This window comes from Nerophis lumbriciformis, linkage group LG11 (assembly GCF_033978685.3).
Source record: "Nerophis lumbriciformis linkage group LG11, RoL_Nlum_v2.1, whole genome shotgun sequence".
NCBI classification, from domain to species: domain Eukaryota; kingdom Metazoa; phylum Chordata; class Actinopteri; order Syngnathiformes; family Syngnathidae; genus Nerophis; species Nerophis lumbriciformis.
In genome coordinates this window covers 14,778,433-14,796,812 of record NC_084558.2, presented here as the reverse complement: position 1 = coordinate 14,796,812, position 18,380 = coordinate 14,778,433, and the positions used below count along the sequence as shown (strand labels likewise).

Below are 18,380 nucleotides of genomic sequence, written 5' to 3'. Positions count from 1 at the left end.
GCCTCTGTGAAGGAACTCATTGGTTAGACTGTAAATCACCTTCGCAGCATCAATGAAAAACGTTACGGACTGAAATTGAACAAGATGCAATGACTGAACGCATGAAACAAATCACTACATTCTTAAACAATTTATTACAGATCCTCAACCACAAAGCTCCCAAATGACATGACAGTTTGGTTGTCCGTTGACTTCACCACTCGTACAAGCCGTCAAAATATTTTTGTACAGTGCTCTAGTGACCTCTAGTGGATCTGACCTAAAAATTAAAAATAATCGTAAAACACAACAGTGCACCAAATTGTGACTTGTTTCACCCAGTTTGGTCAACGGTACGTTTGAGTGGATATATTGGCTAGTGATATCTACAATCTAACCAAAACGAGCATTGCAGTTGTTACAAATGTATATTATACTCAGTTTTATTCCTTGCCAGCTATAGATGTATTGCCTCATACGTAATAATTTCTAATTACACCCATCATGCAGCAGAATGGCGCTATTATTCACAAATATGTCCTGTTTTTAATTATTGTGTTTTGTAATAACCTAGCAGTATCACTCCAACCTGAACATTGATAAATAAAACACTGACAAAATCTTTCTGTAAAGACCGCTTTGTTGTCCTTCTGTGACAAAACAATAACCAAATTCAACATCATTCCACACAATTAGATTTTCCTTAACCAATGTCCTTATGCAATAGAATATTTGTTTTCCTCTTTTTAAAAAAAAACATTCCAACGCATTCATGAAAGAATGTGCTGGGGAGGATGCAGCATTCTCGAGCAGTCTGTAGTCCCTCAAGAATAACTTGATGTTTTGCTGCCAACATCATCCTCCTGTGATCCCATACTCTGAAAAATAAAAGTCACATATTAGGAATATGTGTGGCCAGTTAAACTATAGCTCTTTTCCACCTTAGTATGTAAATATGGACTGTTGTGTCAATTCTCTTCATTCAATAAATGTCCTCTAGACTCTGCCTAAAACTAGTTTACTAACAGAGGTGAATTTTTGGGAAACAAAACAATCAATAGTATTAGGTTTGTTGTTTTTAATGCTATATTGATCAACTTGCATTACATGCAGAGAAGAAAGGACATTTTGAAATGACTTATTAAGTAGACCACCATTTACAGTCCACTTAAAAGTTTTGATTTGTCAAATACAGTATATATTTTATAACATGCAATGAAAAGTACCTCTATTTCTAAGAGAGTGCATGACAAATACAGTTCAACGGACAGTCAAACATATCTATAGGGGCCACCAAAAAAAAGACTACTGCAGAGAAAAGTGGTGTTATAAACCTGGCCTTCGGTCACTTATTTTAATTCCTAGAATATAATAATAATAAAAATATTTTTTTACTTTGTATAGCGGGCACTAATATCAAAATTTGCTGCAATGACACATGTTGATTGATCGAGGCTTACCCCAAAATTTAACTGAGTGTGTATTTTTTGTTTTGGCTTTGCTGTGAGCTTGCTACGTGGTCCACCAATAGTCAGCGGCTGAGTGCAGTGCGCGGCACGGCTTTGCTCCGCAGACAGCAGGAGTAACGACGGCAACAAATTATCAGGGTAAAAACGTGCATATTAGTGCATGAAAATGGCGTTTTATTCTGAAAATCAACCAGACCTATTTTGTTTGTATGCCGTAGTTCTTGTTCCGCTCTACCCCATCCAGTCAAGTTATTTTTAAACTGTTTACACTTCTATGATAAACTTACTACGATATGAATTGTTCTTGTTATGCTTTTGTCCATGTTTAAATGTGATTATTTAATAAATAACAACACTTAAATATGACACTTGCTTGCCGTTTAAGTGAACCTACTATACTGTTACTCACGTTCACATGCATGTCATACCCACACTTCCCTCATTTGTTCTCAGACTTTCAACGAATCAGCACGAAGCAGCGCTCTATTCTCAATGGCTCATCGTCACTACTCGCTTGTGTGTACTAATCCAACTCCTCCTGTCGTATTCTGCTTATACGTGTGAGCTCGTCATGCAACCTGCATATAGTGACCACCTGTCTAAAGTGGCCGTGTTTGTTGTTTTCCTTGAGTGGTCTTTATAGACAGGTTTGACTGTGTATTAGATAAAAACAAACAAACACACACACACACACATGCACACGTACACACAAGGCCAAGAAATTATTAAAAAAACAAACAAGAGGAAAAAGACAAAGTAGAATGTTATGGTCTACCCACTACAATGTGTTTAATACCTCAAAATTGCTATGTAAATCTAGTTGTGGCCCAGAGACCTTCAGCACAGAACTGCAAGTGTATTGAAACAAATATATTGTCTCACCTTCTGCACAAACTGTGGGTTTACTGTGATTTCTTGATCCATTGACTTTAGTTTTTCATCCAGTTCTATACATTTCAACATCTAAAAGGGAAAAAAACATGTCATCATTTTTTGAGGGGACTAATGTATTGTACTGAAGTGTAACTGCAAAGACAGACTAAAACTTTTATACCTCTTGGTCAATTTTGTGGAGCATCGCTGGATTGTTGTATTTTTCTGGGTTGTCATGGAAGCACACCATGCCGTCCTTTTGGTTAATGCTAGCGTAGATCTCCCCATCTTCAATCTGCACACAAACCCGAGATGTCACAAGGAAACAAACCCCAAGAGGATTAAAACAGGGATCACAAATGTAGAGTTGTATCGATTAAGGACAGATGTGTAGACCTCCTCACCATGTGTAAGACATATTTCTCTGCCTCCTGGGGGCCTGAGAGCTGCACTCGACTTGCCATGTCTTGCAAAGACAGTGTCAGGAACGTCTGTAAGTACATTAAACAGCAACACACAAAGAAACAGCTTAGAAAAGCATTTGTAGAACATCATAAAACACATTTCATATAGTTTAGTTTTCACTGGGTTGGGCCATTGTTGAAGTGTACGATGTGTTAATTTCCACTACAAAACCACACTTGTGTTTTCTGTACCATCGTTCCATGTATCAAGCCCAGAGAAGATATGTTGATTGATTTTATCAGGTTTGGCCTTGCTCACACTATCAAAATAACAGCTTTGAGACCTCTTTCCCGTTGGACATGCAACCTTGGATGCTAACAAAAGCTGCAGTCTGAGCCGACGTCGTACACAAAGTTTAAAAAGTATTCTGATTGTACAGTCAACTTAAGCCTTTGAAGAGTTACGACATTGAAGGTTTTCTGGTGGTTTGCATGTCTGTCTGACCTTTTTAAAGGCATTATTCTTGCCATGCTGATGCAATATAAGAGTCTATATTTGTATCACCCATAAGGCGCACCGAATTATAAAGGTGCACTGTCCAATCCGCGTGTACTTTCATACAAAAGGTGCATTAAAGGGGTAATATTATTTTAGTAAATTTTTGTTCTACATTTAAAATACTTCCTTGTGGTCTACATAACATGTAATGGTGGTTCTTTGGTCAAAAAGTGGCATAGATTGTTTTACAGTCCGTTTTCAAGCTGCTTTCTGACCGTTTCTTCAGGATGCATCGTTTTGTGGGTGGTCTTATTTAAGTGGCTCCACTTTGACAGTATCTTCTCCCCGTCATCTTTGTTGTAGTTTTTTGGGTTTCCATAGCGAGTCAACTGACAGATTAAGTTAGAACTATATGCAACATTGTATTAGAAATGGCTACAGTGGGGGATGAAAACATAAGCATAGAGATAAAGAAGGAGCTTTAATTGACTACGGCGCTGACAATGACGATCCCAAATACACAACAGCAGGTAAGAAAAGTTGATTTTGCATAATAAACAAAAACACCAGATGATATGTCCCCTAGTAGGTGCCATTTTGGGGTCCTTGTACACACACCATAATAATACCCGTATGTTAAAACACAGATGACTATGGTAGCTGTAATAGTCCGACAATCCATCAAGCGGTGCAGCCTCATAGCTTACCAAAGTTGTACTAAAACATGTTGACAGATTTTTGAGTGCTGTGTGTGTAATGTTCTATATTCTCAATGAAACATCAAAGTTTTGGTCTTGCTTGCTTACGAGTACTTGTTGCCGTCATTTATTGAACCGGCGTCAACCTGTAGTCCACACGCATCCATTATGTGTGACTCCCATCTACTGGTCACATTTATCATTCCACCACATACCACAACTAGAATAAGTACAACCAGAATTAATACATATTTAATTCGCACTGTCAATGTTTGAGAACATTTGAGGATTTTAGGTGTGCCTTGTAGTCACAAAAATACGGTACTTGAGGTTTGATTTTAAGTGTGCCTTTATTTTCGCCAATTATCTCTGGCTACTCTCTAAATGCTCTTTTTGGGCTGCTTGCTTCATCATCATCAAAAACTACACATTATCACAGCTTTGTAGCATGGTAAGGAAAAAAATCCGTTAAGTGTTTGGTGCAGATCTGGATAAAGGTGTGTCATAAAGAATATATGCTCACTTCTCGCTTTACAGTGCGCCTCCATTGATGCCAAAAAGCATCATCATCAGGTAGACATCTTTAGTATTATTCAGCCTTGGTGGAGATCTGCTTTTCACTGTGGGCCATTTTTAGTTTATCTTTGATAATAGTACATTTTGACTACTAGTACTAAAACTTCAAATGCAAAGTAGTGTGTTTTAAGAGAGGATAACCACTTACTATCTCTCAATATGATGAAACATAATACTACATTATGAACTTATCTGATATGAAATGGTCACAGCCCTGTCCTTCTTGGAGGTTTACAGGAATTACTTTACTCACTTTCTGTAAGTACTATTGTAAATGTAAGAAAACATTACCAACATGCTACTCACCTTTGTTAACCTCTGAATGTTCTTTTTATAGAGGGAGGAGAGGCACTGTTTGACCAGGCCTGTGTTGTTGTCTCGCGTGAACGTCTCGCTGTGTTTGTTGACTACGTTGCGCAATTCGACGGGATTGTTGGTGGTGTAAACCTGAGCCAGCTCGTGGTACGCGTTGCTCAGGGGCTGAGCAAGGGAAACAAAGTAAACGTTAAGAATGATGCTTAAACATTATGGGAAAAATATAGCAAAGGAGCTTAAGTAGATGTTGTCAGCATAACAGTGGATGCTTGCTTGTGCTTAAATTTTAGTCATTACAACTTAGTGGAAATTTTAAGACAACCTCAAGTCATCCCCACCTTGATAAACCTCCCTACAATTTGTGAGGTGTATTTGGGCAGCTGCTGAACTTTGCCATGGAGAATGAGCGAGACCAGGATGTATTTCTTATAGGCTTCCAACATGATATGGCTTACCGCCATGGCTGGAGTGGTTATTGCCTGGAGGGGCAAAAATAAGTACAGGTGATTAGAGAAGAAGATGGACAGAACTTTATAAAAATCAGATGGTATTACTGTGGATTTGAATTAAAAAAAACTCTTAAAATGCCTGCAGGGCTACACCAACTTGTAATTCTGATCCACATTTCTGTAAATATATGATTGAAGACTTAAAGGGGATTTTGCAACTTTCTCAAAGTAAAACAATTTTTTACCAAAAAATAACAAGAAAACCACCAGCTAGCTTATGTTACCATTATTAGTTTAACAGAATATATATTTTCTAAATGACTATTTTTCTCACAATTACTTTATTATTTATATATCGAGCAAAAATTGTTCGTCGGCCCAAGGAATTTGTCTGGCTTCCTGCTTGTCATTCACTGCTGTCTTGTCCACACTTGCATGCAATGAATGCGTGGACACACAAAAACCGTCCAAAGGAAACAACGAACAATGTGCATTCATGTTGTTCTTACAGTAAGCTATACTATAGTCAAAGATGGCTAACGATAGCTTGCCAAATCACTAGCATTAGCTAACAACACACAAAGCTAGTGCGTGTGCACGTGTTACGTACAGATGTAGTTTATGGTATTATGTGCTAAAAGCTGTAAGAGGGTGGGATTAATGCTTAAAACACATGGGAAAGTAAGCGCCCTCTTGGCACTCATGTAAAGGTTATAAACAGCTCCTTTAACTCTTAATTAGGGATGGGTACCTTTCACATTTGAACCAATACGCTATCAATTCCCAGTACTCAATGGTACCAATTTTCCGTACTTTTGTGTGTGTTAATAAATGTATATTTTTTAAATAATAAAAAAACATTTAACACCGAGCTTATAATGATAACTGTGCTCCCCAGTTATCAGTGTTCGTAATAATGCCGTCATAATAATAATAATAATGCTGTTAGTTTGTAACATCCAATGTCATTGAGGTACGAGCGTTTGATTTGTTCACCCTAACCCACCTACAGCACAGTATGAGTAGTCGCCTCATTGAAGCGTTTTTTTTTTTTATGTATCGGTTAGCTGAGCTTTTTTTTTTAATGTTTTAAATGGTATCAAATTATCTGTGTTACGCCACAATTCCTAACATTCCAACAAATTATCATGCACCGTTATTCCTTTTACACTTGTGTAAAAAGCACAAGTGACATGTGAAGTATGTTTACAAGCCAAATCCCCTTTGCAATACACATTTGTATTACTGCATCTATTCAGGTAAAACTCAAGTGTTATTTGGTTTTTGCATCTCAAATACAGTATTTAGCTAATTAGATACAAATGTGTTACCTGTATGAAGACACATCAAAATGTTACTAAAAAAATTCCTGTACACTTCATAAGGCCTGGAGCTGAAATCTATTTTGTTTCTTCATTACTTTCTCTGGCAGAATGTGCATGACATAGGTTCAAATGCAATATAAAAAAGAAAAAATCCTGCACAGAGCTGTGGTGCAAATTGCACACAGGTCTTACCTGTTCATAAAAATACAGTGCTCTATCGAAGTCTTTGAGGCCCATGTAGATCATGCCACCATAGTAGTAGTAACATAAAAAGTGCTTTGCGTCATAAGCTCCGTTCTCCTTACAGATGTCCATCATGTCAAGCTCCAAGAAGGGCAGAGCGGGCTTGAAGCACTTTGCTAACAAGCACAGCTGGAGAAATGAAGGAAAGAATATGAGGGATTACAAATAGGACGATAAAATTAAATTGATACAAAAATGATGTTAATTTTCAAAAAGATGAATAAATAAATGCACATTATGTAGGAAAACAGTGATTTAAAATAGATATTTACAGTTGTGTGAAGGATGTAAGCGGTGAAGCCTGTGACTTACCTGACACAGGTCTGCATGAACTGAGGTAAGTTGGTTTGTGTTCATCTGCATTTTGTCTATTGCCTGTTTTAGTACGACAACACCCCTCAATGGCTGTTTGGAGAGAAAAAAGATTAAAAATAAAACACATAAATATTCCAACTGTAAGAAAATAAGAACCCCACTTTATAATGTATTATAATATTTAAAAGGAGCATATGGTATAAAATAAGCCACATAGGGGAGACTGGTGTTATTACACAAAGCAAGACCCAATTGGGCCTTGCAGCAACAAAAACACGACAATTTGTCACCAATGACATTACCCCAAATTTAGAAGATGCATACTAAAAACATACACACAATTGTTATGGTTATTGAATATTCATTATAGAATCTGGAATGATCATAACAATTATATTTTAAATTATTATCATATGATGCATTGCCATATTTTGGCAGTATAATATTAGCATCAGTAACTAATCTGGTACCTGTTTCCGTTCGACGAGGGCGTTAGTCAACTGGTGGCAGAGACCAGCAACTGGAGGGGGGGAAAAAAGGAGGAAAAAATAAAATTACAGACCATACAATATTTTGATGCATTTGTAGGTGGTCCAAAAACTCCATCTGGGTTTACAGGAAGTCAAATCCAGATGGAGGCCATAAATCTGTCCAAAAAAGTTGCATAACATATTTAAACATTGTATTAAAAAAAGTTATATTCAATACGACCATTTAACAAAACTTTACATTCATTCATGTTCAGGGTCACGGGTGAGAGAGAGCCTCGCCCAAAACATGTTAGATTGCAAGAGCCCTCCCAAACCCAGTGTGATCTAACAAGAATACAATGATTACATATTTTTTACTAGAGTATCTTTAAGACACTACTATAGAAATTAGACATGGATAGACTTGAAAAGTCTTACTGGTACTTATCTATTTAAAACCCATAGGCATTATTATTTAAATAGCAGGAAACACCAATTAGGACTAAAGATAATTCTGCCTTGCCAATAGTCAAGTGTGGCGGTGCATGCCCAATCATTGTGAATGAGTGCTGCCACCGCTGGGAAGCTGTGGTTCATCGAGTGACACATTAATGTACTTTGACATTCTATAGCAGAGAACAATTTTTTCCCTTCGGAAACTGATGAACTTCATAACAATTCATCAGCACACCTCCAATAAATAATATGCATCTGTGCATATACTGTACAGTGTACATACAAATGAATTTCGATTTACGAGCCCCCTTATATGCAAACTATTCAATTTACGAACTTTTAGATCAAACCAAATATGCCTTTGTGTGCCAACGCTTGATTCAGGCACCTGCAAGCAATAAAGCAAGAAACGCAGCCATCCACTTCGCTTGCTGCACAGGAAAGGTCACGTCTCAACACTCCAGCATGTGCCTTTTCTTAGTTGTTTTCACATTTTGACAAGTTTTATCCATTTTGCTAACTCAGTCCCAAAAACTCTATAGACCAGCTTGAAAAGAATGGAGTAAAAAAATGTACTATTACATTCATGGCGCTCACAAGCATGACCACAGCACAACACAGAGTAAGTAACCACGAGGGCTGTGAATCTTTGGCACCACACGATTCGATTCGATTCTTAAGGGTAACGATTCGGCTCAGAATCAATTCTCGATTCAAAACGATTCTTTATTCAAAATCCATACTTTTCAAATACAAATAAAGCAACAAGAGAGATATTCCACACTTTTGTAAAGTAAATATTAACAGCAAAAATGGGCATCTACATCAACAATCTGATTTGCCTGAGTGGCTGGATAGTACAGATAAAAAAAAAAAAAAATCACTTAGGAATCTTTACAAATAAGAATTGTGATTCATTCGAAAATCAATGTTTTGACACACCTAGTAACCACATCAAGTTTTAACTGTGAGGAGACCGGTCTTTTGCCATAGCAAAATTATATAACAGCGAAATAAAAAACAGTATCTCTTCTCTTTCCTGCGCGGGCCCCTTGCTCTTCCAAAGCACAAACACGGCTCGCCCCTACCCCACCCCGCCCTTCTCTCTCTTTGCTCCTTTCTCGTCTGTTCTTTGCTGTTGTTATTGTAAAGTGGATTTTATTTTTAAAAATATTTATTATTGTAGCAATATCGTTGTTAAAGTTAAGGATTTTGGGCACCATAGTGACTTCTGTGTGTGCGCGTGTTTGTTTTTATTATATAGATAGTTGATCCACCAAACCCTTGTTATGTTTGTTTAATATACAGTGCTGTATATCACTTAATATTGTGTTCAAACTGTAATTTAACTAAAATAGGGACTTTTGTTGTGGCTGGACGTTCCTGGAACCCATTATTCATGTTTACAATGTTTTTGTATGGCAAACTCTGCTTCATTATACAAATTTTCCCATTTACAAGTCCTGTTTAAGAACTCTATGAGCTGCCACCTTAACGTGGTAGAGGAGTTTGCGTGTCCCAATGATCCTAGGAGCTATGTTGTCCCGGGGCTTGATGCCCCCTGGTAGGGTCTCCCAAGACAAACTGGTCCTAGGTGAGGGATCAGACAAAGAGCAGCTCGAAGACCTCTATGAAGAAAACGACTAAGGAACCCAGATTTCCCTTGCCCGGACGCGGGTCACCGGGGCCCCCCTCTGGAGCCAGGCCCGGAGGTGGGGCACGATGGCGAGCGCCTGGTGGCCGGGCCTGTCCCCATGGGGCCCGGCCGGGCACAGCCCGAAGAGGCAACGTGGGTCCCCCCTCCAATGGGCTCACCACCCATAGCAGGGGTCATAGAGGTCGGGTGCGATGTGAGCTGGGCGGCAGCCGAGGGCAGGGCACTTGGCGGTCCGATCCTCGGCTACAGAAGCTAGCTCTTGGGACGTGGAACGTCACCTCGCTGGGGGGGAAGGAGCCTGAGCTAGTGCGCGAGGTGGAGAAGTTCCGACTAGATATAGTCGGACTCACTTCGACGCACAGCAAGGGCTCTGGGACCAGTTCTCTCGAGAGGGGCTGGACTCTTTTCCACTCTGGCGTTGCCGGCAGTGAGAGGCGACGGGCTGGGGTGGCAATTCTTGTTTCCCCCCGGCTCAGAGCCTGTACATTGGAGTTCAACCCGGTGGACGAGAGGGTAGCTTCCCTTCGCCTTCGGGTGGGGGAACGGGTCCTGACTGTGGTTTGCGCTTACGCGCCAAACCGCAGCTCAGAGTACCCACCCTTTTTGGATTCACTCGAGGGAGTACTTGAGAGTGCTCCCCCGGGTGATTCCCTCGTTCTACTGGGGGACTTCAATGCTCATGTTGGCAGCGACAGTGAAACCTGGAGAGGCGTGATTGGGAAGAATGGCTGCCCGGATCTGAACCCGAGCGGTGTTTTGTTATTGGACTTTTGTGCCCGTCACAGATTGTCCATAACGAACAACATGTTCAAACATAAGGGTGTCCATATGTGCACTTGGCACCAGGACACCCTAGGCCGCAGTTCCATGATCGACTTTGTAGTTGTGTCATCGGATTTGCGGCCTCATGTTTTGGACACTCGGGTGAAGAGAGGGGCGGAGCTTTCTACCGATCACCACCTGGTGGTGAGTTGGCTGCGATGGTGGGGGAGGATGCCGGACAGACCTGGCAGGCCCAAACGCATTGTGAGGGTTTGCTGGGAACGTCTGGCAGAGTCTCCTGTCAGAGAGAGTTTCAATTCCCACCTCCGGAAGAACTTTGAACATGTCACGAGGGAGGTGCTGGACATTGAGTCCGAATGGACCATGTTCCGCGCCTCTATTGTCGAGGCGGCTGATTGGAGCTGTGGCCGCAAGGTAGTTGGTGCTTGTCGTGGCGGTAATCCTAGAACCCGTTGGTGGACACCGGCGGTGAGGGATGCCGTCAAGCTGAAGAAGGAGTCCTATCGGGTTCTTTTGGCTCATAGGACTCCCGAGGCAGCGGACAGGTACCGACAGGCCAAGCGGTGTGCGGCTTCAGCGGTCGCAGAGGCAAAAACTCGGACATGGGAGGAGTTCGGTGAGGCCATGGAAAACGACTTCCGGACGGCTTCGAAGCAATTCTGGACCACCATCCGCCGCCTCAGGAAGGGGAAGCAGTGCACTATCAACACCGTGTATGGTGAGGATGGTGTTCTGCTGACCTCGACTGCGGATGTTGTGGATCGGTGGAGGGAATACTTCGAAGACCTCCTCAATCCCACCAACACGTCTTCCTATGAGGAAGCAGTGCCTGGGGAGTCTGTGGTGGGCTCTCCTATTTCTGGGGCTGAGGCTGCTGAGGTAGTTAAAAAGCTCCTCCGTGGCAAGGCCCCGGGGGTAGATGAGATCCGCCCGGAGTTCCTTAAGGCTCTGGATGCTGTGGGGCTGTCTTGGTTGACAAGACTCTGCAGCATCGCGTGGACATCGGGGGCGGTACCACTGGATTGGCAGACCGGGGTGGTGGTTCCTCTCTTTAAGAAGGGGAACCGGAGGGTGTGTTCTAACTATCGTGGGATCACACTCCTCAGCCTTCCCGGTAAGGTCTATTCAGGTGTACTGGAGAGGAGGCTACGCCGGATAGTCGAACCTCGGATTCAGGAGGAACAGTGTGGTTTTCGTCCTGGTCGTGGAACTGTGGACCAGCTCTATACTCTCGGCAGGGTCCTTGAGGGTGCATGGGAGTTTGCCCAACCAGTCTACATGTGTTTTGTGGACTTGGAGAAGGCATTCGACCGTGTCCCTCGGGACGTCCTGTGGGGAGTGCTCAGAGAGTATGGGGTATCGGACTGTCTGATTGTGGCAGTCCGCTCCCTGTATGATCAGTGCCAGAGCTTGGTCCGCATTGCCGGTAGTAAGTCGGACACGTTTCCAGTGAGGGTTGGACTCCGCCAAGGCTGCCCTTTGTCACCAATTCTGTTCATAACTTTTATGGACAGAATTTCTAGGCGCAGTCAAGGCGTTGAGGGGATCTGGTTTGGTGGCTGCAGGATTAGGTCTCTGCTTTTTGCAGATGATGTGGTCCTGATGGCTTCATCTGGCCAGGATCTGCAGCTCTCACTGGATCGGTTCGCAGCTGAGTGTGAAGCGACTGGGATGAGAATCAGCACCTCCAAGTCCGAGTCCATGGTTCTCGCCCGGAAAAGGGTGGAGTGCCATCTCCGGGTTGGGGAGGAGATCTTGCCCCAAGTGGAGGAGTTCAAGTACCTCGGAGTCTTGTTCACGAGTGAGGGAAGAGTGAATCGTGAGATCGACAGGCGGATCGGTGCGGCGTCTTCAGTAATGCGGACGCTGTATCGGTCCGTTGTGGTGAAGAAGGAGCTGAGCCGGAAGGCAAAGCTCTCAATTTACCGGTCGATCTACGTTCCCATCCTCACCTATGGTCATGAGCTTTGGGTCATGACCGAAAGGACAAGATCACGGGTACAAGCGGCCGAAATGAGTTTCCTCCGCCGGGTGACGGGGCTCTCCCTTAGAGTTAGGGTGAGAAGCTCTGCCATCCGGGAGGAGCTCAAAGTAAAGCCGCTGCTCCTCCACATCGAGAGGAGCCAGATGAGGTGGTTCGGGCATTTGGTCAGGATGCCACCCGAACGCCTCCCTAGGGAGGTGTTTAGGGCACGTCCGACCGGTATGAGGCCGCGGGGAAGACCCAGGACACGTTGGGAAGACTATGTCTCCCGGCTGGCCTGGGAACGCCTCGGGGTCCCCCGGGAGGAGCTGGATGAAGTGGCTGGGGAGAGGGAAGTCTGGGCTTCCCTGCTTAGACTGCTGCCCCCGCGACCCGACCTCGGATAAGCGGAAGAAGATGGATGGATGGACGGATGGTTTAAGAACCAATGAAGTTTGTAAATCGAGGTTCCACTGTACATGTTTGTATAACACTTGACATCATTAGGGTCACAGGTGAGATGGCTCGATCTTAGCTGACTTGAAGCAGGTTATGCTGGACTGGTCAAGTGAATTGGAAGGCACATAAAGACAACCATTGACACTCTCATTCACATTTATAGGTAATTTAGGAAAAATTCAAGGCAGACACGAAAAGAACATGCAAGCAACTTACAAAAATGTTCAAAGAAAAACTCCAACCAGGATCTCCATACATACGAGGTCAAAATGCATCCCAGACCGCCTTAATGTTTTTGTAATTTAGCAGCAAGCGTATTTCACACCCAAGCACAACAACACCAGTGAGTGAAACTTCCTCTTGTGTTAGACTATTAGCTAAAATTATGAAAGTAAAGCAATGACTTACAAGTGTCTGTTGCATATCTAATGTGCTCGCCATTGCAAGTGCTGATGAAAAGTTGGACTTGGGAAAAAAGCGTCTCAAAGTCAGGGATGTTTGGCATTGAGAACTTTACGAATCTAAAACAGAAAAGGAGGAAAAAGTCAGTAGAAAATCAAAAACCATAGAACACAGTATGCGGAAATTCAAAAACAATAGAACAAAGTATGCGGAAGGAACAACTCTGTGACAAATGTAAAAATGATGTTTGTTCCTATCATCTTGTTCTGTAATCCCAACATCATGGCCATTGCCTGGGGAACAGAGTCACATATACAAACTCTACTACATCAATTTCTGCTTGTCCATAATAATGATGAATAAGACAACCAGCTGCATCAAATGTATAATAATTTTTAGATTCCGACGTAAAATTAAACCATATATCAATAGGCGATGCGTGATAGATTTTGTTTCAGTATTCCACCACTCTACTAAACTCATGCAAGCACCAGTATTAAACAGCAGACTTCTCCATGAGAGTCATTACATCGTGTGTGGCAAACATACTGTTGCTGGAGTTATAATGAAAGTCTGCACTTACAGCACAGCCAGCACACCGAGGGAGTGCTCCTGAATGTCCAAGGCCCCCAGCACTGTGTCCAGATGGGACAGGTTCTTGGCCAGCAGCTCCCCACTCTTGTTGATCAACTCACACAGCTGAGTCATCTGGCCTGAGTATGAAATTCGAGTTAATAATAGTTCAAAGACAATTAAAAAGTATAGTACATAATAGTCTGGATAGCTCTTGATCAAGGATATGTGTATTCTTTGAATTTAAACGTTAGGTTTTGGGAACCGTTATCACCTAATATAATTATTAAATATATGAACCAAAGGTTCTTAGCAGAGGGAAATGCATGTCTACATGAACTATTTTTAAAACTAACAATAAGCATATAGCCTTCCTGTTAGGTCAAGTGCCCTGTCAAGGCCTGGCAAAAAGGCAAACGAAAGCGATTGACGGGCACTTGATCCAATTAAATGAGTTAATTCCGTTCGCCAGCCAATCACATGAGGCTAAGGCGGGACTTCCGTTAGACCAGTGCCCAGAAAATATTTCCTCGATCAAAACGAAAAGTATGATTTTGGACATTTAGTTTAAGTAACTATTTGTTGCATTCCTACGGTGCTCCTGTGTGACGAGACATATTATAGTTCTGCTTCACGGTCGTCTGACTGTCACCGAAAGAACCTTTAGCAATGTGTTTATATGATGAGGCAAAAAGAAGGGTCTTACTTAGCTATCGCATTGGGTAGCATACGTAGGCTAACTAGCTAGTACTTCCCATACGAATGAGTTTACCAACCCTACCTTGGGCGGAAAGCTGCCGCACATTGTTCACAAACTGCTCCAAAGCTGAAGCCATTATATCACGGTTCCAATGTGAAGGTAATTCACACTGTTTTTCATTCAAACGTCAGAAACAACTCCGTCCGTAGTGAGACAGGGGCCACACAGCCGCCACTGAGGTACAACTCTCGCGATGTCGTGTGAAGTTTACTGACTGCAACGAGACTTTCGAAGTAAGAGTTTTTTTTAAAGGGACACTGTTCACAACGTATCCTGTGATGCGTCCAATATCAAAATTACTGCCATCCCCAGTTCCTTTAACTGCCCCACCAAACCTTATTTCAAATATATATTTTCTTATTCAACCTTTATGCATTTCTACAGAAACATAAAACATTATTGTAGGCAGGCGTGTCCCCTACGCCCTTAAGAAATATGAAACAGGAAGTGACGTTTAATCTAGTCTTTGATGAAGATCGTTTATGTCGTAAGATGTTTTGTCAAATTAAAGTGACTACTGACTCTGACCTTGATTTTTTTTTACATTTACATTTATATGCAAAACAAAATGCAATAAAGTATTTATGTAAACATATTTAGTCAGTCCAATTAACTACAGTTTTTTGTAATAAAAACGTATACAAATGTTTTTAAACTCTTGCTCCCAAGAAAGAAACAAATTAGCGTATTTAAATAACACATTTTAATTGCATAATTTTGTGAATCTTTTGGAAAGGTATATTTATGTATCAAATACTGTACAATATGTTTGCCTTATGTTAAGAGAGGATTAAAACATGAATTAAAAAATATATATATGTGGGACGCATTTGAACAGTAAAATATACTACAGCTACTAATATAATAACAATAATAATAACAACAACAACAATAACAACACAAGTCATGTTTTGTTTAAGAGAACATATAGGTAGTGAGTCATCGTGGTATATTGGAAAGCTCAGTAGGGGTGTGCGATACTGCAAATGTTGGTATCGTTCCGACGCCGAGCGTCACAGGGTCGGTATTGTCGCTGAAAATAACAATTACTTTGACTGTACTGTAATGAGTTTGGGATTTGAATATGTTGATCATGATTATAACAAAACACAAAGAAAAAGATAAAATACAGTGAAAAGGTTGATCACTTATTTGTGAACCTTTGCCTTCCGCCCGATTGTAGCTGAGATAGGCTCCAGCGCCCCCCGCGACCCCGAAGGGAATAAGCGGTAGGAAAAGGGATGGATGGATGGGTGAAGCAGGGCCGGCCCGTGGCATAGGCCGTATAGGCAAATGCTAAGGGCGCCGTCCATCAGGGGGCGCCACGCCAGTGCCACAAATGTTGGGAGAAAAAAAAAGAAAGAAAAAAAGTTGGTACTATTATTTCTAAATACAGAAAATAATCCCACGTTGATTAAAATGCAAAGTAAAGCCTATTTAATAGAAATATTATTTGTTACAACATTACGCCCCCCCCCCCCTCCTCCCCCGCACGGTGCGCCCCCTCCCTTCCCGTATCGTGACTCTTTTTGGACGTCCCCACATCAAAAAATCAACACAAGATGCCAAAACTGTCAGGTGCCCAGGGAAGAAAAAAGAGAAAAGAAGAGGAGGAGAAACGAGAAAAGACAGAGGTAGCAGGTAGGTAACGTTAGCCTACATGACATTATTTGTCTGTTACAGAATGTGATAGTAACCTGGCTTTTTAGCATTAAGCTAATGTTACATGATTCGGCAATTGCTAATCAATAAATAGCTAGTTCTGTTTTAACGTCGGGTTAATATTGTGGAGGGGGCTAAATTGTTATGGAAAATAATAATGTAACACTTAGGTAATTACAGTACTCCCACTTTACATTCCTCAGGGACATTTCTTTCTTTCTTTCGTTTATTTCGAACATGAACACACATCATAATACATCACACAATTTCATATCATTTCATTTTACATCATGCCCGAAAAGGAGTAGGAAGAAGCAAAGCTTATTTAATCCTACCTCTTTCCCACTTCAAAGCGTTTACAAATATATAGAATCATTTACTGACCTTTTTATATAATAAAATAACATCTATGAGTTAGTATACAACAGTTTTGTAATATGTAATTAATTAATTAATTCAGTCATTATTAACATACTGAGATGAAGAATATCTTATTTTCAATAAGGTTGGAAGTATTTCTCATAATTCTTCTTCTTTGTACTCTGTAAGCACTATTATTTTGAACAACCTCTTAAACTGGATCATATCAGTACAATTTTTAACTTCTTTACTTAATCTATTCCATAATTTAATTCCACATACTGATATGCTAAAAGTTCTAAGTGTTGTACGTGCATATAAATGTTTGTATTAGGTCTCTCTCAAGCAGGTGTTTTTTGTTTACATTGTTATTGCCTTCTGGTTAGCTAATGTTTGCCCTGCAGGTAATAGTCACTTTTCCACCCCTTTATATATTAGGTATAGTTGTAAGTAAAAAAAAAAGGTCAAAGACAAAGCTATTCGGGTTCTTGTGAGTATATACACTTCACTGCCGATGTGGGGGGGGCGCCACCTAAAATCTTGCCTAGGGCGCCAGATTGGTTAGGGCCGGGCCTGGGATGAAGAATATAAAAATACAACAATATAAGACACCAAAAACAATATTTATTGTTATAGTCTCACATACACTTCTTACAAAATACATTTTCTGGCAGTTGATGGGTTGCAATCACATGACCGCATGGCACACTTTTGGCTATGGTCTAAGCCAGGGGTCCCCAACCACCGGTCCAGTCCGTGTTGCATTTGCTACCGGGCCGCACAGAATTTTTTAAATAAATGTATAAACTACCGCATTTTCTCCAACTCAACTTCCGCCTGTTCCACTAAACACACCAATAAGCTTGTTAATAGATGTATATTACAACTCCTTTGTTAAAGTAAATGGGACAATGCACATTAATGGGCATATAACATGTTAATGTGACAGATTGTGGCCCAAGGCAAATTTTTCATGCTAATTTTTTTTGCTGCTTTTATTTGCCACACGAGGAAAGCCGGTCCGTGAAAAAAGGTTGGGGAACACTGGTCTAAGCCCCATTAGGCTACTGTTTAATAACCTGAATCAGTGCAGATTTAGGCTCATTTGAAAGGTTTAGACTCGAGACAAATATAAAAGTGATTCTGAACAAAATATTTTAAATGGAATGGAGAGGATTTCTCCACTCTTAAGAAAAATATACTTGAAAAATATTTAAACCGTTTATCATCACCAAGAGGTTACTGCTGCCTCACTTCACTTGACACTTATGGTATTTAGAGAAGAAACGATTGGAGGCACATCATGTCTTGACATCTGAGGGGTCCACAAATTAAACATTACTCTGTGAAAGACAAAGTTGGATTTATTCGTTTATCGGTAAGTAATGTATTTGATTGACATAACGAGTGCCGTGCTGCTGTGATCCTGACGCTAATGAGAAAAAGGACAGGTTTGCAGTTTATTTCTTGCTACAAATTTTAGTCTTATCTACAATTCATGTCCGCACCTGTTTTTATGATGTGAAGTATATTTGTCTCATTATTTAGCTGTATATGTACCTGTTGTTCAGCAATGTTGGTATCAAGATTCAGTATATGCTGTTGAGACTACGAGAGATTTATTCCTCTAGTTTATTAATACTATTAAGGATATTTTCTTGATGCTAACAAATATAACCAAGGACGCTAT

The 18,380-nt window shown here is 41.1% G+C and overlaps 1 protein-coding gene across 1 annotated transcript; it reads right to left on the bottom strand.

Annotated features, from left to right (window-relative positions):
* Positions 1-115: 115 nt before the first annotated feature.
* cops3 (COP9 signalosome subunit 3) lies at positions 116-15,079 on the bottom strand. The gene is made up of 12 exons (XM_061967258.2): positions 14,690-15,079; positions 13,919-14,048; positions 13,342-13,454; positions 7,616-7,665; positions 7,143-7,235; positions 6,780-6,959; positions 5,152-5,292; positions 4,805-4,978; positions 2,726-2,812; positions 2,503-2,616; positions 2,331-2,411; positions 116-857 (listed from the first exon to the last, which is right to left on the bottom strand). Exons 1-12 carry the CDS (start codon positions 14,742-14,744, stop codon positions 804-806), a joined length of 1,272 nt encoding a protein of 423 aa, XP_061823242.1. The 5' UTR covers positions 14,745-15,079; the 3' UTR covers positions 116-803.
* Positions 15,080-18,380: the final 3,301 nt, after the last annotated feature.

Coding starts and splice junctions, on each gene's coding strand:
- cops3 (XM_061967258.2), bottom strand. CDS start 14,744: ATGGCTTCAGCTTTGGAGCAGTTTGTGAACAATGTGCGGCAGCTTTCC. Junction 7,236..7,615: donor CCCTCGTCGAACGGAAACAG/GTACCAGATTAG, acceptor CTCTCCAAACAG/CCATTGAGGGGTGTTGTCGT. Junction 2,813..4,804: donor ACATTCAGAGGTTAACAAAG/GTGAGTAGCATG, acceptor ATGTACTTACAG/ACGTTCCTGACACTGTCTTT.